The sequence below is a fragment of the Thamnophis sirtalis genome, unplaced genomic scaffold, assembly GCF_051295495.1.
Source record: "Thamnophis sirtalis isolate CommonGarterSnake01/CBP01778 unplaced genomic scaffold, rThaSir2_p1.2 scaffold_3, whole genome shotgun sequence".
NCBI lineage: Eukaryota > Metazoa > Chordata > Lepidosauria > Squamata > Natricidae > Thamnophis > Thamnophis sirtalis.
In genome coordinates this window covers 9,712,661-9,740,266 of record NW_028261383.1, presented here as the reverse complement: position 1 = coordinate 9,740,266, position 27,606 = coordinate 9,712,661, and the positions used below count along the sequence as shown (strand labels likewise).

At 39.7% G+C, this 27,606-nt stretch overlaps 2 protein-coding genes and 1 pseudogene across 2 annotated transcripts in view; 2 read left to right on the top strand and 1 right to left on the bottom strand.

Annotated features, from left to right (window-relative positions):
* LOC106549518 (uncharacterized) overlaps positions 1-4,758 on the top strand; it is a 33,656-nt gene extending 28,898 nt beyond the window's left edge. The window contains 3 exon segments of the mRNA XM_087707951.1: positions 152-2,521; positions 2,524-2,611; positions 2,613-4,758. Coding sequence (XP_087564077.1) covers positions 152-2,521; positions 2,524-2,611; positions 2,613-2,790 — 2,636 coding nt within the window. The 3' untranslated portion in view covers positions 2,791-4,758.
* Positions 4,759-10,067: 5,309 nt separating this feature from the next.
* On the top strand, positions 10,068-20,606 carry LOC106549517 (vomeronasal type-2 receptor 26). Its single transcript, XM_087708316.1, is given in 5 exon segments — positions 10,068-11,467; positions 13,361-14,176; positions 16,847-17,077; positions 17,729-17,855; positions 19,708-20,606. Coding segments are annotated over 5 exon segments (2,385 nt in total). The 5' UTR covers positions 10,068-11,155.
* Positions 20,607-25,651: 5,045 nt separating this feature from the next.
* LOC148047121 (uncharacterized) lies at positions 25,652-27,023 on the bottom strand (annotated as a pseudogene).
* Positions 27,024-27,606: the final 583 nt, after the last annotated feature.

Here is a 27,606-nt window from a genome sequence, read left to right as displayed (position 1 = left end):
TCTTATTCATGATTCTACCACATGGTCCATAATAATGGAAGAACAGCGGGAAAATAAAAGATGCATCTAAATGGATTTGAAATCCGATGGCACCCTCAGTATGTGTATTAAGTTAACCCAATACAATGTTTCTGTTTTATATCCAAAACAGGTGATGGACAGAAGAATGAGGATGATAAAAAACAAGCTGTGGAGATTTCCAGAAGAGCCAAAATAAAAACTGAGGAAGAGAAATTTGGAAATCAGCAGGGACCAGAAATGAAAGAAGAAAGCCAGTTCAGCAGTTGGGTGGAGAAATCCCCTACTTCTCAATGTGCAGAAATCCATATCTTTCTGACCCAAGATGAGAAAGAAAAAACTTGTACAAGGTGTGGCAAAATATTCAGAGATAAATCAAATTTGTGTGAATATTGCAAAACTCAAAATAAAGAGAAGCATTATGAATGTACAGAATACGGGGAAAGTTGCGACTGGAGCTTTCCTCATACATTACATCAAAATATCCATATTGGAGAAAAACCTTATAAATGCACCGAGTGTGGAAAAAGCTTTGGGTGGAATTGTCGCCTTATGTCACATAAGAGGATCCATTCAGGAGAAAAACCATATAAATGCTTGGAATGTGGAAAAAGCTTTAGTGGTTTGAGTTCATTTAGTTCCCATAAAAGGATTCACTCAGGAGAGAAACCATATAAATGCCTGGACTGTGGAAAGAGCTTCAGTATGAGCAGTAATCTTACATCCCACAAGAGGACCCACACTGGAGAGAAACCATACACATGCCTGGAATGTGGAAAGAGCTTTAGTACTAGTAGTTCACTTATTTCCCATAAAAGGATCCACACGGGGGAGAAACCGTATAAATGCTTGGATTGTGGAAAAAGTTTCAGTATGAGCAGTAACCTCACGTCTCATAAAAGGATTCACACGGGAGAAAAACCGTATAAATGCCTGGATTGTGGAAAGACCTTTAGTAAAAGCAGTTACCTAACTTCTCATAAAAACATCCACACAGGGGAGAAACCATATAAATGTATGGAGTGTGGAAAAAGCTTCAAGGGACTGAGTTCATTTATTTCCCATAAAAGGATCCACACAGGAGAGAAACCATATAAATGTGAGCAGTGTGGAAGGAGCTTCCGTAAGAGTGATAATCTTACTTGCCATATGAGAAAACACACAGGGGAGAAGCCTTATAAATGTACGGAGTGTGGCAAGAGCTTCAGTACCAGTAGTGATATTACTTCCCACAAAAGGACTCACTCAGGGGAGAAACCATACAAATGTCTGGAATGTGGAAAAAGCTTTAGGGGCCTGAGTTCCTTTACTTCTCATAAAAGGATCCACTCAGGGGAGAAACCATATAAATGTATGAAATGTGGAAAATGCTTCAGTATGAACAGTTCTCTTATTTCTCATAAAAGGATTCACACAGGAGAGAAACCATATAAATGTGAGCAGTGTGGAAGGAGCTTCCGTAAGAGTGATAATCTTACTTGCCATATGAGAAAACACACAGGGGAGAAGCCTTATAAATGTACGGAGTGTGGCAAGAGCTTCAGTACCAGTAGTGATATTACTTCCCACAAAAGGACTCACTCAGGGGAGAAACCATACAAATGTCTGGAATGTGGAAAAAGCTTTAGGGGCCTGAGTTCCTTTACTTCTCATAAAAGGATCCACTCAGGGGAGAAACCATATAAATGTCTGGAATGTGGAAAAAGCTTTAGGGGCCTGAGTTCCTTTACTTCTCATAAAAGGATCCACTCAGGGGAGAAACCATATAAATGTCTGGAATGTGGAAAGAACTTCAGCAAGAGTGATCACCTTACCTCTCATAAAAGGATCCACACAGGAGAGAAACCCTATAAATGTCTGGAATGTGGGAAAAGCTTTAGTGGCTTGAGTTCCTTTAATTCCCATAAAAGAATCCACTCAGGGGAAAAACCGTATAAATGTATGGAATGTGGGAAGAGCTTTAGCATGAGTGGCGCTCTTACTTCACATAAAAGGATCCACACAGGAGAGAAACCATACAAATGCTTAGAGTGTGGAAAGAATTTTAGTCAGAGTAGTTCGCTGAATTATCATAAAAGGATCCATACAGGGGAAAAACCATATAAATGTGTGGAATGTGGAAAGAGCTTCAGTATGAGCAGCTCTCTTACTTCCCATAAAAGGATCCACTCAGGGGAAAAATTGTTCAAATGCTTAGAGTGTGGAAAGAACTTCAGTCAGAGTAGTTCGCTGAATTATCATAAAAGGATCCATACGGGAGAAAAACCATATAAATGTGTGGAATGTGGAAAGAGCTTCAGTATGAGTAGCAACCTTACTTCACATAAAAGGATCCACTCAGGGGAAAAACTGTACAAATGCTTAGAGTGTGGAAAGAACTTCAGTCAGAGTAGTTCGCTGAATTCTCATAAAAGGATCCATACGGGAGAAAAACCATATAAATGTGTGGAATGTGGAAAGAGCTTCAGTATGAGCAGCAACCTTACTTCCCATAAAAGGATCCACTTGGGGAAAAACTGTACGAATGCTTAGAGCATGGAAAGAATTTCAGATGGAGCAGCCGTTTGATTTCCCATAAGCAGATCCACTCAGGAAAAACTTTATCAGTGTCTGGAATGTGGAAAAAGTTTCAGTGGCTTGAGTTCCTTTAATTCCCATGAAAGGATTCATACTGGGGAGAAAACATACAAATGCATGGAGTGTGGAAAGAGTTTCATTATATCATCCCAGTCAAATGATTGTCAGAATGTATTTGAAAAACTCCAGGGATAGAACACCCCCAATTCTGGGAGGCAAGCTACTTGATTAATTGTTCTCAGTCAGAAAATTTCTCCTTACTTCTAGATTGGATCTGCATTTAAGATTACTTCTTGTTCTGCTCTCTGGTGCTGTTGAGAATAAGTTCCCCTCTTTTGTGTAACAGCCCCTCAAGTACTAGAAGTCAGCTGTCATGTTACCCCTAGTCCTCTTCATTAGCATACCTAGCTTCCTAAACTGTTCATGACAAATTAGCCTCCAGACTCTTTATCATCTTGCTCTACTTTGCATAATTTGTAGGGTCTCATTGCCTTTTTTGTATCATGGTGAACAATACTGGAAGCAGTGTTTTAGGTGTGGCCTCACTAGTGCAGTATAAAGTGACTATCACTTTATATGATTTTGATTATTCTCTCTGTTGATGCAGCGAAGAACTGCACTGGCTTTTTTGGCAGCTGCTGGACATGGCTGACTCATACTTAAGTGGTGGTCCACTCTTAGATCTCTTTCAGTTACTGCTGTTGAAACCAGGTACCAGCTATTTTTGTACCTATGCATTTGGTTTTTCTTGCCCAAGTGCAGGACCTTACCTTTTCTCACCACTGAACTACACCTTATTGGATAGGGCCCAATGCTCGAGTTGATCTTCTAAAATATTAGCAATTCCCCCCAGATTGATGTCATATGCAAATTTGATAAGTTTGTCTTCTGCCCCCTCTTCTAGCTTATTTATGCAGATATCGAAGAGTATTGGCCCAAGATAGAACCATGAGGTACCCAACTATATGACCATGGTGGCTAGATTAGATATAGTAGGCAGGAGCTTATTGATGGACTGTTATGGTGAAATGATGTATTTTGCATCATAATGAATGGTAAGTAATTGAGCAACAATAAAGGTTGTTTCCATCTATCTTGGGAAGTATAGTACCCACCTACTTATCAGTCTAGGAATTAATACATTGATTTTTAAGAGGCAACGTATCATAATGGAGGAATCCTACCTTGAAAATAACAAATTAAATCTTTTGTTTGAAACCTTGAATTGGATCAGCTTCATAATGGTCCCTATATTTCTCTAAGCCTTTTATCATCTAGTGCAGGACTTTGGACTGAATATGCCACTTTTGTTTCAAATTTTCACTCTTTTTTTTTAAAATGCATTGTATTAAATGTTAATAATTTATGTGATATAAACATAGTAAAAGTTGTGATTAGTATATGGTACAAATGTATGCTTTTGTGTTTTTATTTTGCACAGAGAAAAATATAGAAATAAAGTTTTACTTTTTCCAAGTATTTTATAAAATGATTAGTAACATACATATATGCAAACATTATAAATGTGAGTCAGTTGTCAAGCATCTGAATATAAATCACGTGACCATGGGGATGCTTTAATGGTCGTAAGTGTAAAAAATGATCATAAGTCACTTGTTTTGATACTGTCATAACTTCAAATGGTCATTAAATGAACTTTTGTATGTTGAGGACTCCTGTAGTTTCTTAGTGTTATGGAACAGATTTAGATCTTTTAAGTATTGTATGTAATCAAACTTGTCCAAGGGCTGTTTATTCTAGGGAACTTTGGCTATTTTTTTTTTAAATCATACACTTAAAAGTCACATTCCTTTGAACCCTGCTGTTGGGAGAAGACTTAGGATACCACAGATAGGCAAAAAAATTGAAAAAATTGATTCTCTTCTTTTTGGTATGTGATGTCACACTGATAAAAAAGAGATGCATTGTGATACAGTGTTATCATTTCCCCTCCCAAGTTGACCTTGCGGATGCCTCTGGAAAGGAGGACACCCTGGGGGAAAAAAACCAAAACCCAACCAACAACCATTCCAGTCAAAGTACTAAAAGATTACTTAAAAAAAAAGATTTCACAATCTAGATTGTCTATTCCTAACATTGCAAAGAATCAGAAACATTTCCTGTATCTCCCTAGCCTAATTTTTAAAAGTTCATTAAGAATGCCAGCCTTCAGCCTAGAATGGTTCGGGTAGGTATAATAATAATTAAACTACATTTGATGGCTTGCTGAGTTAGTACAGTTTGCATGTACTTACTGTATTTTTCCACTTGATTGTACAACTTTCAGAGTGTTTTGAAAGTAGCATTTATTAAGGCACTTAGAATTTCAACAACTGCACAAACAAGAGCATAAACCAAGAAGCAGGCACATTTCATACACGCTTAATAAACTAGCCATCTGAATCATCATTTTTGCATTTAAACCACTTCTATCTAAACTTAAGTGCAGCATTGCATTCTACCTTCACAAATTTTATTGTATTCATTTCAACAATTTTTATTGTTGCACTGCCAATAAAATACTCTGGGGAAGTTGTCATAAAATGAATCACTTTATGCTTCCTTAATTGAAAAATAGCAACTTTGATTGCTTAATTTAAAAAGTTAACTAAGACACATTCCAAAAACGGAATTGTTTTCTATCAGCTAAGAAAATTCAAAGAAATAAAACAGCCTTTCTCTATTTGTATGTGTGTTCATTAGATTTATATTCCAGGAACTCAATGGTGCCTCTTCATAATAATAACCCTGAAAGGTAGGCTTGGCTAAGAGAAAGGTATTGGCCCAGAGCACCCCAAGGAGCTTCCATGGCTGGGTGTGGGCTTGAAACAACCTTTGGGCATGAGCCATTGAAGGCCTGTATACAGATAGTCCTTGACTTACAGCAGTTCATTTAATGACCATTTAAAGTTACAATCGCACTGGACTAAGTGACTTATGACCATTTTTCACACTTACGACCACCAAGGCATCCCCATGGTCACATGATCAAATTCAGACACTTGGCAGTTTGAGTCAGTTGCCAAGCATCTGAATTTTGGTCCGTGACCATGGGGATGCTACAACAGTTGCAATTGTAAAAAACAGCAATAAGCCACTTTTCTCCGGGCCATTATAACTTTGAATGGTGGCTAAATGAACTGCTGTAAGTTGAGGACTGCCTGTATCTTAGATTCAATAGCAACTAAATCTTTTTTCTTTCAATTATGCTCCCCAGATAATTCAAATCTCTCCCCCCCCCCCCCCAATCTACAGTTTCTCTGTCTGGAAGGGAATTTGCACTTACTTTATCTTTCCTTCGCCCCTTCTCCTGCATCATGACCTGATGTTCTATCATTTTTGGCTGCATTTTACACTGTAGGAGGAAGGATCCTTTGTTCTCTATCCCCTCACAAAAGAGATGATTCTCCTCATGGACCTTTAAGTGCCATCTTTTTATTAATCTTCCTATTGGCATTCCAATTTTAATCTGCCATCTCTTTTTGCTCCTTTCATTCAGAGGTTTGGATGAACCACTCTTCTCTGCTATTTCACATTTTTTTGAGGCAAACTTTTCTAGAACTTAATCTTTTGCCATTTAGGCTCAGGGTTTCCTTTGCCATTTTGCACTTTCTGAGCTAAAACGTTCAAGAATTTAACAATATTTTTTTCCCATTTAGGATCAGGTTTTTCTTCAATATTCTTTAATTTTCTTGAGAGATCCTTGGTGCTCACTGAGCTTGGTTTTTTTGCAAAGATTTCATTACTCAAACTAGATAATATCAGTGCTAGTGTAATATTCTTTCCTTCCGGACCTCAATTTGGCTCTGCCACAGCTTTTCACCAGGGCCACCATACTTTATTACCTCAGACCAGTTTTGGCTCCTCAAATAAAAACTGTTTCTTAGTATCTTCAATACAGTGGAAGCGCTTCAATCTTTAGTACAGGTTTCAAAACCAAGTCTCCCAAGGACTTCGAGGCAGAAACCTCTCAGCGATAAAGCGATTTTACGAGAAAGAAGACTACGGCGTTCTACCTCAGGGGTTCTTCATAGGCGGGAGGTAAATTATTAGCTCTGCCCTTTCCAACGTTTCTTTGGAATGTCACAATAACGGCTAAAGAGGCGGAGGGGAAGGTAGTTTGAGAGGTCACGTGACTTCAGAATGCCGCTCTTTTTTTGAGAGCGAGCGCAGCGCTACTGCAATGCGCAGGCGCGCGCGGGTCTCTCTTGGTCCCAGTCAAAAAGAGTCAATAATATCTTTAAATGGCGACCTTTCCTCGATTCGTTTTTGAGTCTCCTTTCCAGTTTTCTCTCTCTTTTCTCTTCCTTTCAAATTCTGTCGGTTGGTTTGACAGAAGCGCTTAAGGTGGCTAAAATTTGGGGTTCACCTGTTATGGGGTTCAGTTTGTTTTGGGCAAGACGTCCTTCACTATCCATAATGTGTGGGGTTCCCCCTCCCCAGGGCTAAATGGAAATAAAGCTCAAGTATTTTGACCACTTAATGAGAAGAGAGGACACATCGGAGAAGACTCCGTTGCTGGGAAAGATGGAAGACAAAAGGAGAAGGGGACAGCAGCTGATGAGATGTGGTTAGAATTAGATAGTGTCATTGATGGAATGAACATGAGTTTGGGCAGAATAAAAAATATAATAGGATAGAATTGAATAGAATACAACAAAACAACAGAATAGAACAGAATAACAGTTGAAAGTGACATTTGAGGTCTTCTAGTCCAACCCCTGCTCAGGCAGGAAACTATTTCAGGTAAAGGTTGGTCACTTCTTAAAAAACCCCAGTGATGGAGCATCAACAACTTCTGGAGGCAAGTTGTTCCACTGATTAATTGTTCTAACTCTCAGGAATTTTTTCCTTAATTCTAGGTTGCTTCTCACCTGGATTAGTTTCCACTCATTGCTGCTTCTCCTGCCTTCAGGTGCTTTGGAGAACAGGTTGACCCCTCCTTTGTGACAACCCCTTAAATATTGGAATATTGCTATCATGTCACCCTTAGTCCTTTTCATTAAACTAGACATACCCAATTCCACCAACCGTTCTTTATATGTCTTAACCTCCAGTCCCCTAAACATCTTTGTTGCTCTTCTCTGCACTCTTCCTAGAGTATCAACACCTTTTTTTATATCATGACAACCAAAACAATGTGATATTTCAAGTGTGGTCTTACCAAGGCATTATAAAGTGGCATTGGCACCTCATATGATCTTGATTCTATCCCTTTGTATGAGATGGTTAAATAGTGTCATGGATGCAATGAACATGAATTTGGGTAAATTCCAGGAAGTGGCGGGGGGGGGGGGGAGAGACTGGCATGCTGAAGGCCATGGGATGACAAAGAGTTGGGCATGACTTAGTGACTAAATAAAAAAGAAAACAATTGCAGTCCAATTTTAAGGTTTCATATTTTGTGAATCCATTCTACTGCTCTCTTGAATGTCCCCTCAACTCTTTATCAGTCCAATTGTGTTCATAAAACTCTAAATCACGTTGAATTTAAACATAGTTTATTGAATAAATCATAAAAAGTTTGGCTTAAGCAATACATGAAGCCATCAATCACACTGGCTAGTTTCATGCAGTATTCTAAGAAACTGGGAAAGGACACTTGATGTAATGGTTTATAAGAACCCCAGTTTACTAAGTCTCAATATTTCAAGCAAATTATGCTGCTGTTTGTAACTAATAGTTGTCTATGGCTCAGTTGGTTGATTGGTTTTAGGTGCTCGCATAATGTTCCAAACTAACTCAATGACTTACTGATTCCCAAACAACATTATTAACAACAGATTATGTTCTGTTTCATCAAATAAAGTTTAAACATCATAACTTAGCAAAGATTTAGAATTAACCTGTTTGTTCTCATACAATCATAAAGTTTTGAAAGATCCCGATCTCTCAAGTGGTATATAAAATAAAGCTTCATGGAAAATATTTCAGCACCAAGACTGCCCGGGTCTTATACCAATTCTTTTCTTCCCTTTGACAGATTTCAATGAATCCCACATGGCAAATTTCATTGGTAGCTCTTAATCTCTGAATTTCTTTTAGATCCTTCCATCATCCAGATGAAAGCTGTTTTGCTGCTATTGAACCAGACAGGCGAAGATACTTCTGGAAGGAAGGCCCTCTTTGCTGCTATGGGTGTTCTGCACCTCTGCAGAAGAAAATGGGTAAGTTCAAAGGAGAGGGCAGGTTAAGGTCAGGTTTATGGGAAGAGGACAAACATTTCTTGCAACCTATTCTGAGATACTCAAAAAACTTCTTTTAATTGTGAGGATAATTCCAGCGCTCTGCATTAATGGCTGAATGTATTAGTTTTCCATGGAAACATTAGGGGGAAAAAACCAGTTTATACGGACCTGTATAACACGAAACATTGAGGACCAATTGCACATACATAGATACACATTTTTTAGATCTGCAATTCTTATTGCAGCATTTAATCTGTCTAAAGTTTTATACAAATCGTTTGGGTTCTGAGTCCAAAATATACTTTCATCTGCATAAACACAAACTCACTTAGTTAAGTATCCAATAAGTACATTTCAATCCAATCAAATATTGATTATAGCCATGGACTAGAAATATACCTAAGGGGTCCTGGTATTCTCTGAGCTTGGTTGTTTTCTTGTAGACGTTTCATTATCCAAAATAAGTACAATCATCAGGGAACTCATCTGTTTCTATTTTCACCTATTTTTCTTTCTCCTATTCCGTAGATTGAGGATAAGAATCTTATTTCATTTTTAGACTTTAAGAAGTTAAAAGGTTTTCCCAAAACAGCCTTGGTGAAACTCATGAAGAAACGAACCATCAGATGAAAATCAGGAGTGTTTTTAATGTGAACATCTGATCTTGGGTAACACTTGGACCTGAACAACCATCTCAAGGCATCCATTGGTCCTTCCAGTTCAAACAGTCCAAATGAAGAAAACGTATGAATTAGCAGAAGACATTATTTATTTAATCCATGTTTAGAAGTATGAATCCATACAGAGTCCCTGTTGTATGATAATGGCATATTACATACTCATCTTTAAGAGTTTTTCTTAGTCCTTCACACCGCTAAAGAAAGCTCAAGTTTGTATTCACCATAGGGAACTTGTTAAAGACTTCAGCATCCTTCTTGCACCTGCTTCCAGAAATATGGAGACAGAAAATGTATTTAATCTTATAATTATCGAGATATAGTGATTTGGCCAAAACCCAAAGGTATTCCTGCATCAGCATTATGCTCAGCCTGATTTAACATCTTGCCCTATCATGCCTGGGCAGGCTAATGCCAAAATAACATCATTGTGTATCATGGAGAGTTTAGGCTGAGATTAAGTGCAGGCATAGACATTAATGCCAGTGTAAGAATTAATATTATCCCCTTTGTAATGTTGAAACCTTGGCCAGATTCAGTTCCTGATATGGCCTTGAGTTCAGCAAGAAGGGAAGAGACTTTCAAAGGTAGAGCTGGAACATTATGTTCTGTTGCTTCTGCCCAATGCAGCCAGCTGGAAGCCAAAGATGAAATGCCCATTGAATTTCATCATAGATCAGGAGGGGTTCAAGAGTTATTATCAGTTGGGAGACTTCCATATTGGTGGGATTCTCCCTGCGACTCCTGTCATGTTCTACCCATTTGTGTTCCGCCAATCTCCTTCCACCAAACTTGCAAAGTAAGTCATTTGACAGACGTGAATTTAATATTATTAAATGTGATTCAGCTTTCATGGATCCCTGATGACCCTGTTTGTCAAGGACAGCATTTTCTGTCTTACTCATGGAGAAAAATTGATCTCACCAATTGCTACTTTTTACTGTCTTGAGAGAGAGAAAAATATGAAATAATTATCCAGGCTCTGCTGCCTTTTACTTAAGAGTTGCTGTCATTCATTTTAGATATTTCTAGCATTAATCCAAAGAAACCAATGTAGCATGTGAGAGGTTCTGGGCATACTGAATCATTGAACCAGATTTTTATTACTTTCTGTGAACAATCCAAAATAAGACTACAATTGAGCAAAGATCTTTTTATATGTAATTCATCTAATTTTCATTTTGGCGTCCCAAAGTTCTTTGCTGGAAGAAAGAAAAAGAAAGAAGAAGAAAAAGAAAAGACAAAATATATATAAAAAGGAATAGAAGGAGCTCGAAATTTATTTTGTGGTGAATACAAGTATGATTACAAAATTATCTCTTACTCTTATGGTTACAAAAATACCCTCTCTTTTTTCTGTTATCTATTTTTTTTTCTACAGTAATTATCAAAACCACAAATCATGAGCATTTTCTTCTGTTTCATGCAAAATACCAATAAGGGATTTCCAATGAGCAATAAATGTAATTTAACAAGAAAGTTTTTTCTTAATGTAGAAGTATTTATTTAGCTCTCTATTAATAAAATCCTCAGCCCTTACTGCAATGTTTCACCATAATGCTTCTGAAATGGAACTGGCCCTTGAGATCCAAGAAGAAATCTAAGCACACGTCAAGAAAATATTTTGGTATTAGGTAGTGAAGAATTTGATAGATAGTTTATCACTGAATAGCAAATTAGAAAAAAACTGATCTGATGCAAATATTTTATTGCAGCAAAGGGGAAATACTGTACTGGAACATCCTGTCCTTTATTTTTACTGTTTATGAGATCAACCATAACCCTCAACTATTGGCCAACTTCACCCTGGGTTACAATTTATTGGACAATTATTTTGATGCGAGGAGTACTTCTGAAGCCATGGCAGACCTGCTGTCATCTGGACAGGCCAATATTCCAAACTACCACTGTGGGAAGCAGAACAGTTTGTTGGCAATCATCGAAGGCACTCATTCTGATACTTCTAAGCAGATTTCAACCATGTCAGAAATCTACAAAATCCCACAGGTATGACAATAATGTCTGGCTGGAAAAAGCATGTTCATTTGAAGTTGGTCTGGAACAGGTTTTGAACATGTTAAGTAAACATGTAAAAATATTGTATGACTCAGTGGGAAAGGAACTGTGGATATGTGATGCTTGAACAATGGGAAAATATGTGGATGAAAGGTTTAAAATTCACACTGAACTATAATTTAAAAGAAAATGTTTATAAGATGATGTATTGTTGGTATTTAACACCGGATAAGTTAATTAGAATGTATAAAGGTATTTCAAATTAATATTGGAAATTAAAAGTAAAGAAGGGATCTTTTATCATTTATGGTGGACATGTGATAAAGCAAATAAATTTTGGAGTAAGATTCATATTTTAAACGAGGATAAAGATGAAACCAGAAACTTTTCTTTTGCCTTTAATGGGAAAAAGACTTTGGGGAAAAATGGAACTTTGATCTTATATATGTTGACGGAAGCAAGACTATTGTATGCATAAAAATGGAAGGACATTTCAAGTTCCACCATGGACAAATGGCTACAGAAGCTGATGGAGTTGGCAGAGATGACTAAATTGACTGTTTTGATCAAAGAAAAGAAGTACTTTTGTTGCTACATGGAGAACTTCTGTACTTTGTGCTTAAGGTGGAAAAAAATGAAACTTTGATTTTGGGTTTTGCTAATTAGATTGATTTGTTGTTATAGAAACGGCTAGTTAATATTATTACGGAAAAGTAAAAAGTTGAGATTTGATGTTAATGCTTTATTCTACTGCAACTGAGAGTTGGAAATTTTTTTCTTCCTCCTTTCATCACTTTCCCCCCTCTCCTCCCCATGTATTTTATTGTATTTTATTCTATAATCTAATAAAATGTTTAAAAATAAAAAAAATAAAAAAATAAAAAGGCACATATGAAGAGCTGTGGTGGCATAGTGGTTAGAATGCAGTACTGCAGGCTACTTCTGCAGACTGCCGACTGCCTGCAGTTTGGCAGTTCGATTCTCACTGGCTCAAGATTGACTCATCCTTCTGATAGCAGTAAAATGAGGACCCAGATTATTGGGGCAATATGCTGACTTTACACCACTTAGGGCTGTAATTCAGTACATTATTATAAAAGTAAAATGCTATGGATTTAATCCCATTTTATTAAAGATACTACAAGTTATGGAGTTCTTGATGCTAAGAAGCAATATTTCCAATAGTATAGGTCAAGTTAAGTGGGGTTTTTTTGTTTGTTTTATTAACAGTGCCTTATCTTCTCCGATCATAATTAAAATTTGGATTTTTTAAATAAATGGAAGGAATATAAAGTTGGCTTATTTGATTAAAAGATATATGTTGTTATCTCTAGTAACCCTTAATGGACTTTTGCTGATCAAGACTAAACATCAAGGCTTTAAGTTTATGTTTATAGACCAATGATGGGATATGGGAAAAAGAGATAATTTGTATTTTAAGAGAAGGTGATGTTATTAAAATTATTTATACTTATTGTGATGAAGGAGGGTCATTTCTTTATAAATTCCTTTTTCTTTACCATATTCTTATTTTTTTCTTTTTTAATTCTATTCTTTTCTGCACTTTCTATTTTTTATTTTTTGTATTACTATTTATCTTCTAGCTATAATTTTTAATTAAATTACTATTTAAAATATTGGATGTTGCAATCCTGCTTACAGCTAAGAAGAAAAAGAAAAAAAATATGGTCTTGCTAGGAGGTGTCTGTCTTTTGATTTCTGGATACAAGCTGTCATCCAGGGATCCTACAAGATCTCAACCTTTATGTATCATGAGGTCAACAAATCATTTTTTGACTCCTTAATGCAGGCAAGCAAATAACTGAGGTTTGTCATAGAAACCAGGGACCAAGGCAAAGACCTGTCTTATCCCTTCCTCTGTAGGTCAGCTATGGTTTTGTTTCTCAGACTTTGAATGAGAAAAATTAGTTCCCGTTCATGTACCGGATGGTCCCCAAAGAAGAACATTTCTACCAAGGGATTGCCAGGATGCTCCTGCATTTCAGATGGAATTGGATTGGTCTCATTACTCCAGACTCTGAAAATGGAGAGAGATTCATCAGGACCTTTGTCCCAGTGCTCGTTCAGAATGCAATTTGTGCAGTTTTCATATACCGCTCCCCCGTTTTAACCAAAGAAAGAATAAGCTTTGAATTTGAAGTATTTCGTCTCTGGAACAATGTCAGTGTGCTGATTTATTATGGGGAATATCGTTTTTTCTACGGCACAATATGGCTTATGCAAGCTATAATTGAAAAATTCATCAAGCCCATTGTGGGTAAAGTCTGGGTGACCACTGCTTCATGGGATCTCTCCTTGAACCTAGATCTTAATATTTTGCTTGCCCAGCAAACACATAGCTTCCTTTCCTTCTTAATCCACAGAAAAAAAGAGGTGAACTATGATGCGCCTCGGAAAATCTTAAGGGCTTTGAGCCATTTTCAGAGGAAGGCATTTAACTGCTTATATTCAAAGCATGGGCTATCAAAGAGAGGAAGGATACGGTGTCAAGAGAAAGAAAACCTGGAGTCTTTGCCTAAAGAGGTGGTTGAAAAAAACCTGTCTTTAGACAGTTACAACATCTACAGCATCCTCCAGGCTCTGGCGCATGCCTTAAATGCTGCACATTTATCAAGATCCAGACAAAAGAGAATGGTCTATAATGGCAGGCAAGCTCCGTTGAGTATTCAGTCATGGCAGGTATTGATTTTTCCTTCTCCATCAAATTGCTGAAAAAATAATCAGTATTCTGATTCATGATGAGCTTGGTGGACTCAGAAAGCATTTCTCCCTGATCCATTCCATATTCTCTGTTGACAGAAGACTGACCCCGATCCATCCCACAGCTGTTCTTTTCTACCCCAAAAAATATTTTCCACTTACCAAATTTGCGGATGATACTAAGCTGGCAGGAATAGCTAACATCTAGAAGATAGGCTCAAGATCCAGATGGATCCTGACAGACTTGAACCCTGGGCCCTATCTAACAAAATGTAATTCAATGTAGAGAAAAGTAAAGTCCTATACTTAGGCAAGAAAATCCAAAAGCAGACATATAGACTGGGTGAAACCAGGCTCAATAGCAGTAACTGTGGGAGGGCTCTTGGACTCTTCGTGGACAACCTGTTAAATATCAGCCAGCAGTGTGTGGCGGAGCTGAAAAAGCAAATGCAATCCTAAATTGCATTAACAGAGGGATACAATCAAGATCAAGTGAGGTACTAATACCAGTCTCTAAAGCTTTAATAAGACCACACCTAGAATACTGCATCCAGTTTTGGTCACCACAGTATAAAAAGGATGTTGAGATTCTAGAAAAAGTGCAGAGAAGAGCAACCAAGATGATTAAGGCACTAGAGGCTAAAACTTATAATGAACAGTTGCTGGAACTGGGTATGTCTAGTTTAATGAAAAGAAGGATTAGGGGAGACGTGATAGCAGTCTTCCAATATTTGAGGGGCTGCCGCAGAGAGGAGGAAGCGGGTCAAGCTACTTTCCAAGGCACCCGAAGGCCAGGCAAGGAATAATGGATGGAAACTGACCAAGGATAGATTCAACCTAGAAATAAGGAGAAACTCTCTGACAGTGAGAACAATCAACCAATGAAACAGCTTGCCTTCAGAAATTGTGGGAGCTTCATCACTGGAGACTTTCAAGAAGAGATTGGACTGCCGTTTATCAGAAATGATGTAGGGTCTTCTGCTTGGGTGGTGGTGATGTTGAACTAGATGACCTTCCAATTCTGTTAATCTGAATCTGAATCTACACTTCATTGGTGACACTACATCTGGAGTTTGCAAAGTTTTGGGCATATATTTTCAAAAGTGAAAATAGAGTCAGAAGAGGTGACAAAGATAAGGGATGTTTGAGGATATGACAAAGGATTTGGTGAAGGAACTTGGAATCCCCAGTCTGGAGAAAAGACAACTGAGATATTATCTCAGTGTCACAAATGTGCCATAAGGAAGATGGTTTGCAACTCTTCTCCATGGCCATAGAAATTAGGACTACAAAAATAGGTTTTACATTGCGGTTACCTAGATTTTGTTAAAGAACAAGAAAAAACTTCCTAATTGTAAGATCCATGAAACAGTCTACTCATGGAAATTGTCCGTTGTTCATCTCAGGAGGTTTTTGAGAAGAAGCTGGACAGCTATTTCTTGAGGATTGGTTATCCTGCACATTCACTGGTTTGCATAAGGTCAACTTTGTGACCTTTTCCAACTCCATGGTCTTATGATCCGATAGAGAAGTCTTGTCTAGTTCATCCCTTCTCTGGTTGCTATTGAAGAAACCAGCTTCCAATTCTAATGTCCACTTCTGTTAAAATTGGGCATATAGCGACACCAATTTACTGATTCTTGGACTGAGCTAGCTGCATGATTTATTGGGAGAATGGTCAAAAGAAAAAATTGGGAACAAGAAGGGAAGCCTATCTGTTGTGGCCTGTCGGCTGCTGGCCCCTCCAGCAGCCAAATCAAGAGGAGGAGGCATGGGAGTCAGGGTCAGCATCAAGGCAACCTGAGAGCTCTGAGGGAGAAGTGGGAATGAAGCTGGCAGAGAGAGAGCGACAGAGGTGGAGCCAGGGCCATCCATCAGCCTTCAGATGGAGAGTCAACAGCCCCCAGGTCTGGAGGTGGCTGACTAAGGAAGAGGAGGAACAGCTGGGTCCAGGGCCTGATGTACAGATGTGTAGAAGGCAGAGGAGAGGAGAGCAGTGGAAATCCATGAGCTGATCCTGGGGAAGGAAGAGCCACTGCTACTACAGAAGCCCCAAGCCCCACCCTAGCTTTAAAGATAAAAGACAGGGGGCGTAGATGAATAGATGTGGCAGACAACTATTCATCTTTCGGCTGGACAGACTTGTTAGCCGGCGGTGAGAGATAAACTTTTTGCCAGGGCTGATGGTGCTCCTAATAAAGGAATCTTTGAGTTAACTTCAGAGGGTTTGTCATGTTTGGGGAGTTGGGTCAGAACATTATCCTTCTCTACCTTATTTCATTCTACCAATACTTATCTACCAGAGATTATATTTAAAGTCCCTTTGTTTACTAGGTGGAAGTGGAAATGATCCTAACATTTAAAGATTCTTTCAACAGAAAATCCAAAATGTGCTAATGTTTAAAATGCTTACACTCCTGCCTAAAAATTAGCCTTGGGACCATTCATTCCAATTATACCAAACAGAGGGGACCTTAATCCACACATGTGTTTCAATTTCTCCAAAGAGGAAAAATTAGCAAGTCAATTCTTTCCTCACACATGTGAGTTTGTTGTCTTGGAAGATTAAAACTTCAAGAGGACAGGGCTGAACAATCTCAGTGGGTTTCCTGCTTTTGAACACTGACATTATTTTTCCCACCATTCCAGCTTCACTCTTTCCTAAGAAATGTCCACTTTTACAATACTTCCATAGATGGCGTGTATTTGGATGAAAAGCGGGAACTGGTTGCTGCGTATGACATCATGAAATGGATAGTGTTTCCCAACCAGTCCCTTGGAGCAGTCAAGTTTGGCAAGATAGACAGACAAAGGGGATTCAATGAGATGAAATTCACTCTTTACCAGAATGTCAGAATCTGGACCAAACGGTTTAACCAGGTAGGGACTAATGGAACAATTTGTAATGCATGTAGATTAAAGGGTGAAGATATCAATAAGATTTTTCCTGGGGTCCATAGACTTTCCCTCTGATGTTTTCTCTCTGTTGTGGCAAGGAATCATTTAGGTCACCTAATCAGCATTACTATTGACTGACGACAGGCCTGTTTCCCAAGCTTTGGTCACTTCCGTGGCTGTTTTGTGCCTGTTCGTCCAACAATCTTAGTAATTGCAAAATTGAATGTATGCCCTTGTTGCAATGTGAGGCTGCTGATGAGCTTGGCTCTCTTCGCCTGGCCATTTGCCTGTGTTTTTGCAATCTGGTGGTTAGCTTCCTCCCTGTCTCTCCTACCTAGTCAGAGGGATTGCTTCTGCATGGATTGATTGAAGCCTGGGAAACAGGTTTCAATCAAACAATAAAAATAAATAAAGCTATCCAATCAAAAAAATAAAACTTCCCCAGTGAAGTTTTGTTGGTCACTCTCCTCTCTTCTGTTCCCTTGGCAAACTCCTGTTGGTTCTCCCTGTTCACCTCATCATAATAGGTGCAGAAGCTACCTAATTATGCGTGGACAGCCACTCTGAATCTTCCTTTTCTCTCCGTAATTTCCATGATCAGCACCTAACACTATTTCATCTTCCTTGTTTTAGGTCCTTCCTCAGTCCAGGTGTACTAAAAGCTGTCATCCTGGACAGGCCAAGGTGGTTTTGGAAGGAAAGGTCCCTTGCTGCTATGCTTGCTCTTTGTGTGCAGATGGAACCATCTCCACTCAGGAAGGTGGGTAACCCCAGTGTGTTTGTGTGTGTTTGTGTGTGTGTGTGTGTGTGTGTGTGTGTGTGTATTCACTTTCCAAAGCCAGAGATGCTCACTAGTCACTGTGGGCCTGCCTTTCATTCTGAGCCCTCTTACTGAAAAAGGGAGCTCTCTTACCCTGTAATCCTAGATGAAAATTGAGATTAATTTATTCATTTGTTTATTTAATTTATAATCTGTCTGGCTCATATAATTTCAAGACAATATAACTAAACAATATAAAAAGAGCATTAAAGAAAAGAAAAAAAAATGCTTCCAGAGAAAGAACATTACCTCAAATAAACCACTCCTCTCCAGGGATTGCCTGGGGATGGGCAGGTTGTGGACTCTATGAATCTGTGGTGGGGGGATGGATGTCATTCCAGAGGTCAAGCAATACACCAAAGCAGGTGCCTTTCTAGGCTTCCAGCAGGTGGCACTTTTTAATCAATGAGATGTGCAATACGCCAACTCTGTTAAATTGGATAGAATGAGCAGCAGCCAAAGAAAACAGATAGTCCTTTAGATAACTTGGCTACACCAAGTGACACAGATACATATTCACATACACATACAGAGAGGGGGAGAGAGAGGGGGAGAGATGGGGAGAGAGGGATAGAGAGAGTGGGGTAGTGGTGGTGGTGGTCTGTAATTAGCCAATTGCCTGATGGAAGAAGTTTTCTTTATGGCTGGAAAATGGATTTCCATTACAAATGTAGAATACTGCTTGGGTGTGATATACTCTTAACAAAAATTTTAGAAACAAAAGTTTAAAATGCCATCTGCTTGATACATGGGATCCAGATTTTGAAGCTATTTGACACCTGAAGTTTTATACCTGATTTTAAGAAAGATGAACAATCAATTAAAGTATCATGTAGTCAGGTTTTCTAGGAGCCAATGTGAAGAAGTTCACTCAAATTAGCCAGTATAATAAATAACTCTCAGAGAATAAGTAATTCTTAGAGATTAGATTTTAAATCATAATTTACAATTTATACAATAAATACAATTTACAAAGTCCATGGCTCATGCACATTAAAATAAATTGAGGCTATAGGGCCAGCTTTAGAACAGATAAACCTGGAGGAAATCTGTATATATGATTGCCAAGATTCAACATCAACGGGATAATAATCATCAATCATGTTTACTGTTAATAAGATGAGGATTCATTTATTAAGGTGGTACGATGCTAAATCTTTCCAGACTCACAGTGGCTTATAACAATGGGAGTTAAGATGGTGCAGGGAGATGAAATTTAATTTCCTGCTTAGTTCTTTATGTCACATCAGAATTTTCTTCCAAGGTTTATTCTGAGCCCAGGATGTGAGTTCTGCATCATTAACCAAGAACATCTTACAGAGGGAAGAGCACAAAGATGAAATTCAGTGAATATTACTGCTTCAATTAAGCAGTTCATTTGCTTTAACTTATCATCCTTAAAAAAAACAAGACATAATGCATTGATCACACTATGTATTCCATAGGATTAATAAGAGCTGTGGTGGCACAGTGGTTAGAATGCAGTATTGCGGGCTAATTTTGCCACCTGCCAGAAGTTCGATTCTCACTGGCTCAAAGTTGACTCAGCCATCCTTCCAAGGTTGGTAAAATGAGGACCCAGATTGTTGGGGGCAAGAAGCTGACTTTGTAAACTGCTTAGACAGGGCTGTAAAACACTGTGAAGTGATATATAAGTCTAAGGCTCTTGCTATTTTATTCTGAATGCCATTAAGGGTTTTTGTGCCTTTTATGGCCTTTACACTAACTATTTTAATTTAAGAAGATATAGAATTGATGCCAGTGATTCTAAAACCATTCATCAACTTCTTAGATGCAAGTGATTGCCACAGATGTCCAGAAGATCAGCATCCAAACAAAGGTCAATATCAATGTGTCCCTAAGATTATAACTTTCCTGTCGTATGAAAAATATTTGGGCATCATCCTCGCTTCCTTGGCTTTATTCTTATCACTAATCACCAGCTTTGTGTTAGGAATCTTCATTAAATTTCTACAAACTCCAATCGTTAAGGCAAATAACCGGGACCTCTCCTATATCCTCCTCATCGCCCTCCTGCTTTCCTTTTTGACCTCCTTCCTGTTCATTGGCCAACCGAAGAAAGTTACCTGCCTTCTCCAACAAACCACATTTAGCATTATCTTCACAGTTGCTGTTTCTTCAGTTTTGGCCAAAACATTAATGGTGGTACTGGCCTTCCTGGCCACAAAACCAGGAAACAAAATCAAGAGATGGTTGGGAAAGAGTTTGGCCAACTCTATTGTTTTTTCTTGCTCTGGTCTCCAAGCTCTCATCTGTATTATCTGGTTGGCGGTTTCTCCTCCATTTCCTGATTCTGACATGCACTCCCAGCCTGAACAGATTGTCCTGAAGTGCAATGAAGGCTCTGTCATCATGTTTTACAGTGCCCTTGCTTACATGGGCTTCCTGGCTGCCATCTGCTTCACAGTGGCTTTTCTAGCCAGGAAGCTGCCTGGAGCCTTCAACGAAGCCAAGCTGATCACCTTCAGCATGCTGGTCTTCTGCAGTGTCTGGATCTCCTTCGTGCCAACCTACCTGAGCACCAAAGGGAAATATATGGTGGCTGTTCAGGTCTTCTCCATTTTGTCCTCCAGTGCTGGCCTTTTGGGCTGCATCTTCATCCCCAAGTGCTACATTATTATCTTAAGGCCTGATTTGAATACAAAAGAACAAATAACAGGAAAAAAATAAGCATGTCAACCATTAGAAAAAAAAACTTCTTAATGTTTTATTATCTGATTTGTTCCCTTGTCTAAACTGTAGTTTGGCTTGCACTTGAAACTACAGTCATACTAAGAGTTCCAATGCTGTTTATAGGAAACTGTTCTCCTTTTCAATCAAACTGATAGCTTGCTTGCACATTATTAAGTCTGGAAAGCATATCCTTTTGGAGAAAGGCCCCCAGTTTGAAAAAAAGCAAGTGGCCTTCAACTTTCCCCAGTGTGCAACATTTTAGTAGCAAGGATCTTTCCAAACTAAACTTTGCAGCCACCCCTCTCAACTTTTTGGGTTGATTGATGGATAATGATAGGTTTCAGAGGGAGCTGGGAGTTATACCTGAGAATCTGCAGAGACCCTAGTTGGTGACTGAGGTCCTAGACAGGATTGCACTCAAGCAGCTTCTCTTGACCTATGGATCTTGTCATTCTCTATAGTTTACGGAGGAACCAAGAGATGAAATAGATTAATAGCAATAGCACTTAGACCTATATACCACTTCACAGTACTTTACAGTTTTCTCTAAGTGGTTTACAAAGTCAGCCTATTTCCCTCAATAATCTGGGTCATGTTATCTACTTCGGAAGGAAGGAAGGCTGAGTCAACCTTGAGCTGGTGGGAATCGAACTCTGGCACTCAGCAGATTTAGCCTGCAATACTGCATGCTAACCACTGCGCTACCACAGGTCTTGGCTTATCTATTAAAATATAATTGGAGAGACAGTGTCAGAAGGCAAAGAACTAACTTGAATGAATACTGGTAAGACTTTGTTGCAATTTATGTAGTGAAGTACAAATACTTATCTGCACAAATGATGTCTGCAGATAATTACCCACTGGTCCTTTTTGTGTGAACCTTTCTCCTGAGGAAGGAAGATGTGGAGATTCAACTCCAGGGGGTGCTGAAGAATATCCTGAATTTCCAGCAGATAGTCCCTTGGGTTTATTCAGAGTTAGATGTTGACATGAATACTGGCCTAGTAGAGATGCCCATATTATATCTTTGCTCAATTATCTAAGAACAGTTTAATCACATAGCTCCTGAGGAAGAATCCTATGGAATATGAGCTTGGCTACCTGTGCTTTAGATCCACATCTTCCCGGCTAGTTAAGGTCTCCTGGGTGATAACATGAGGGTGGGGCTAGCAGTAGTAAGTGCTTCTTTGTGGAGGGAGTGGTGGCTCGGTACTTAAAGGAGGCTTTGCTTCACCTCATTCTTAAGAAGCCATCACAAGAACCCACCCAGTTGGAGAACATTTGTCCTATCTCCAGCCTCCCCTTGTTGGGGATGACAATTTGGTCACACTGCAGTTTCAAGGGATCCTGGATGAAGTCAGGACTCAGATGTGGACATGAAATGAAAACTATTAGTTGTGGGTTTTGATGTTATTTGGTGGGACCAAGATGGAGCTAATGTGTCAATTTTCATTCTACATAACCTGCAGATGCCTTCATTACTACCTACCATGATATCCTTCACCAATGGCTCCAGGGGTTGAGAGTGGGGGCACTGTGTTGTCCTGATTCACTTCCTCCTTTCAAGGCCGTTTTCAGGTGGTGTGGATCAGGGGTAAGAGGTCCAATGTCCAGCCTCCGTTTTGTGGGGGTCTTTCAAAGGTTGGTGCTCTCCCTGCTCCTGCTTAACATCTACATGAAACCACTAGGCAAGATCATCTATCACCATGTCACCTGTATGATACTCAGCTGTACATCTCTGCCTGTGATGAGTTAAGCAATGCTGTGATCCCACCTCTCTTGGTGCATGAAAGCTGTTGAGGTCTGGACAGGGAACCACAGGCTAAAAATGAACCTGGCAAGATGGAGTGGCTTTAATTTAGGGATTCTTTAGCTTTTGGAGAATTACCATCTTTGGCAGTGGATGAGGATTGATAGCCAAATCTGGCCCTAGGTTCTGCCTCAGTTTACCTTCCCCATAAGTAACCAAGTCGTAAGATGATTTAAAAGCAATTTATTAGGGTAACCCTGATAAAGTAGGATCTCCCTAAAAAAAGGGAGAACCCTGAGACCCATCTTACATTCCTTTTTAAAATAAACAGAAAAAATGCAAAAGGAAAGTTGATTGGACAGGATAAATAAAACCTCTTTGCATAGGAAGTCAGTTATGATGTCAGGTGGGGTGAGGTGAGGTGGTAAATTGTAAGGAAAAAGGTTGTTTGGAGTTCGTAAAAAGACAAACCAGACCCCTATTTGTACCAACAAATTTTTCTTATCAGGATATAGTCTCCAGCCAGTTTATCTTTTCCATTTAGGAATGTTAAAAGCAATTGATCAATCCATACAGCAATAGGATAAAAAGTTTTTGTGCATTCCAATCTGTAATGAGACTTAACACTCTTTTAAAAGAGAGAGAAAAATATATTAAATTAAAATACAAAGTAACTACAGGTAGTCTTTGATCTATGACCACAGTTGAGCCCATTTCTGTTGCTAAGTGAAACTTTTAATTGAATTCTTCCCCATTTTATGACCTTCCTTGCCACCGTTGTTAAATGAATCATTACATTTGTTAAATTAGTAACATGGATGTTTAGTGAATCTGGCTTTCCCATTGACTTTGCTGATCAGATGGTCACAAATGGTGATCACCTATATCCCAGGACACTGCAACCGTCATAAATAGGAGTCGGTTGCCAAGTGTCTGAATTTTGATCAAGTAACTAAGATGCTACAATGTTTGTGTAAAAAATGGCCATAAATCACTTTTTTAAGTGACATAACTTTGAACGGTCACTAAACAAACTGTTGTTAAGTCAAGGACTACCTGTATGTTAGTTAACATGTTACAAAATCCATGTCATGTGCCTCTCAGGTTGCACTAGACTAACCCAGTTCATAATCTGGGGGTTCTCCTGGACTCGTGACAACTGCTCGAGATGATAGTCGTGGATAGGAGATCCTTTGCACAACTACAAACTGTACACCTGTTATGCCCATATCTGGACTAACATGTCTTTCTCAACAGTCATCCATGCAATGATCACCTCCTTTCTGGAATATTGTAAAGTGCTGTAGGTGAACTGGCCTTTGAGTATCCAAAAGGTCCAGTTGATTCAAAATGTAGCAGCCAAACAATTTTGCACAAGCTGAGGCTTGCATCTCTTTTCTGGGTGGGAGCGACACCGTGTGCCAATTTGTTTCTGGGTACACTCAAGGTGCAGGTTATAACCTATAGGGTTTGAGCCAGGCTATTTGAAGGACTACCTCAACCCACAAGGACAGGGAAGTAGGTCTCATCTATTACAGCCTTGGTGGCACAGTGGATCGAATGCAGTATTGCAGGCTGGCTCTGCTCACTGCCAGGAATTCGATCCTGACCAGTTCAAAGTTGACTCAGGCTTCTGAGGTTGGTAAAATGAGGACTCAGATTGATGGGGGCAATAGGCTGACTCTGTAAACAGCTCCGAAAGTGCTGTGGAGCACTGTGAAGCGGTATATAAGTCTAAGTGCAATTGCTATTGCTACATATAGTGTGTCAGCACTCCTTCATTGAGTAATTAGGAAAGAAAACCACGAGACTCCATTGATAGAAATCAAGTGTACTTTTACTAATTATAAATGATCAGAAGCACAGCAAAGCGAAGACTGATTATTTAGGCGCGAAAGCGAGTGATATATAAAATAACCCATTCCCCACCCCTTGGCATCCCAGTTGCAGTCCAATCATAATTCTCCCAAGTGTCAGGTGTGAGATAACTTCGAAAGGCATCACCAAGATGGAATGTCGGTGCCGTTGGCCTTGGCGGGAACCTCCTCCGCATGCGCAGTCCGACAGGCAGCAGAACTCCAGAATCTTCCTCCAGCACAATTAGTAAACCCCTCCCAAATACCATGCCCCACCTCCCCGTTTCAATGGCAGCTGAAGCAGCAGCAAAGCAGAGGCTGACAGTGCTGTGGAGCACTGTGAAGCGGTATATAAGTCTAAGTGCAATTGCTATTGCTACATATAGTGAGACTACAAAAAGGGACCTTCTCAGTGGTGGCCCCTTCCCTATGGAATATCATTTCCCTGGAGGTACCCTGTTTTCCCAAAAATAAGACCTCCCTGGATAATAAGCCCAATTGGGCTTTTGGGCGTATGTGCTAAAATAAGCCATCCCCTGAAAATAAGCCCTTCTTGAAAATATTGCAACACAGCAGCAGCCATGAGGTGACCACACTTGCTGCCTCCTGCACCTCAAAAATAATAAGACCTCCCCAAAAATAAGGTCAAGTTCTTATTTCGGGAGTCAAAAGGAAATAAGACCCTTTCTTATTTTTGGGGAAACACGGTATGATTGTCCCCATCTTGTTGCTTTTCCCAAAGGCTCTGAAGGCCTAGTTTGTCAGCCTGGGAACCCTGAATGGAGACGGAGCCAAACAAGTATTGGTTTGATTGTGTTGCTGCTGCCACTAGGAAAGGAGGGGGAGGTATGGATTTTTATGTTGTAAGATACCTGGAGTCACCTGTGTGTGAGTTGGGCGACCATATAAATTTATTGAATAAAATAAATAAAATTTGCATCATTGATTGCTGGATTTGGGTGAAACAGTAGTGCTTGCTTAACAACAGTAATCAGGACCAGCAGCTCCTTTGCTAAGCAACACAGTTCTAAAGCATGACATCGTGTGATTGTGCCAACTAACAACAGGAATTGTGGAATCCCTGTCGCCATCATGGGGTGAATCCCATGTAGTCACAGTGTCCCTTGGTCATGTGATCATTATTTAGGACCTTCTGCCAGCTTCTCTATTGTCTTTGCTTGATGGAAACCAGCAGTGAAATTGGAGATGGGTAACTATATAAACTGAATATATACCTGAAGGCAGGACAAGAAACAATGGATGGAAACTAATGAAGGAGAGAAGCAATCTGGAACTAAGGAGAAACTTCCTAACAGTGAGGACAATTAACCAGCGGAACAGCTTGCCATCAAAAGTTGTGGTTACTCCAACACTGGGTACTTCCAGCTGTATTCTGATTCTCATTCTGATTTATCATGTTTCTGAGGTACCACAATTCACCGACAATATTCATACGGCTTTTCTCATCCATGGATCTTTTTATGAGAAGTAAGATTACTACTCATACTGAAACTCTTTCCACACTCCATGCGTTTATAAAGTTTTTCTCCTGTATGCGTTCTTCTGTGGCAAGTTAGAGAATAGCTAATACTGAAACTTTTTCCACACGCTATGCATTTATAAGGTTTCTCACCAGTGTGATCCTTCTATGGCAAGTAAGGGAAGAACTAATAGTGAAGATTTTTCACATTCCATGCATTTGAAGCTCTTTCCACATTCAGTACATTTTTAGGGTTCCCCCCACTGTGAATTCTTTTGTGGGATGTAAGATTACTATTCTGAGTAAAGCTTTTTCCACATTCCGTACATTTATAGGATTTCTAGGGTGAATTGTTTTATGGGAGGTAAGGGAACTACTTTTACTGAAGCATTTTCCACACTCTATGCACTGATACATTTTCTGCCCTTTGTGGATATTTTTATCTGAAAAACCCTTATTGAAGTTTTTTCCACATTCTACACATTTTGATGTTTTTGGACCACCGTGAATTATTTTATGGGAAGTAAGTTTACTGCTCATGCAGAAGCTTTTACCGCACTCCACGCATTTGTACTGTTTTTCCCCCGTGTGGATCCTTTTATGAGAAGTTAGAGAACTGTTCATACTGAAGCATTTTCCACACTCCACACATTTGTACACTGCATTCAGTTTTGGTCACCATGATGTAAAAAAGATGTGGAGTCTCTAGAAAGAGTGCAGAGAAGAGCAACAAAGATGATTAGGGGACTGGAGACTAAAACATGAAGAATGGTTGCAGGAACGGTATGCCTAGTTTAATGAAAAAAGGACTAGAGGAGACATGATAGCAATGTTCCAATATCTCAAGGGCTTCCACAAAGAAGAGAGAGTCAAACTATTCTCCAAAGCAGCAGAGGGCAGGACAAGAAGCAATGGGTGGAAACTAAACAAGGAGAGAAGCAACTTAGAACTGAGGAGAAATTTCCTGACAGAACAATTAATCAGTGAAAAGACTTGCCACCAGAAGTTGTGAATACTCCAACACTGGAAGTTTTAAAGATGATGTTGGATAGCCATTTGTCTGAAGTGGTGTAGGGTTTCCTGCCTAAGCAGGGAGTTGGACTAGAAGACCTCCAAGGTCCCTTCCAACTCTGCTATTCTATTCTAATCTAAATCCCATGACTGGTTCTCTGTATCCCCAGATCGGAGCCAATCCAGGATCTGCAGGGAAACAGTCTAGCGGAGCTGGATCAATCTGGGCTTTGCCTTTTTGCACACCCTTCTCGCACACCTCCATCGCTTGACTGCAGGATGAAACTATCCCACCTGCCCCCTTTCCTCGTCCCCATCGCCGTTCTCATCCAGGCACCTGAAACCCTCGAAAGCAATCGTTGCAAAAAGCAAAGAGGAAAGCATCACGAGGAAAAAGATTGCAAACCCCAGGCTTTTCCCCCTGCAAGCTCGGCGCTCCGATCTCCAAGACAGGGAACTATGGTTTCCCAAGGCCGGCAGGTAAGCGCAGGTGCTGCGGCCACCCTTGCCGGCCAGCTGCCCCTTGGTCTCCAGGAAGAGTTAAAGGGAGAGAGTGCTGCTTCCTAGAAGAATCACTCCGAAGGGAGGGGGGCTATCACTTCCTGCCCTCTCTTGAAAATCCTAAGGTGGGGGTCCCTCCAGGCAAAAAGCTCTTTGGTTGCAGGCCGTTCTGGGTTGGGGAAGAGGGGAGCTTCTTTGCCAGAGACACCCACCTAGAGGTTCCCGAGTGCAATGGCAGGGGGGAAATGGGGGTAGGGTGGGATGAGAGGAGAGATAGAACGTAACAGAATGTAATAGAATAGCAGAATTGGAAAGGACCTTGGAGGTCTTCTAGTCAAATCCCCTCCATAGGCAGGAAACTCTACCATTTCAGACAAATGGTCGTCCAATTACTTCTTA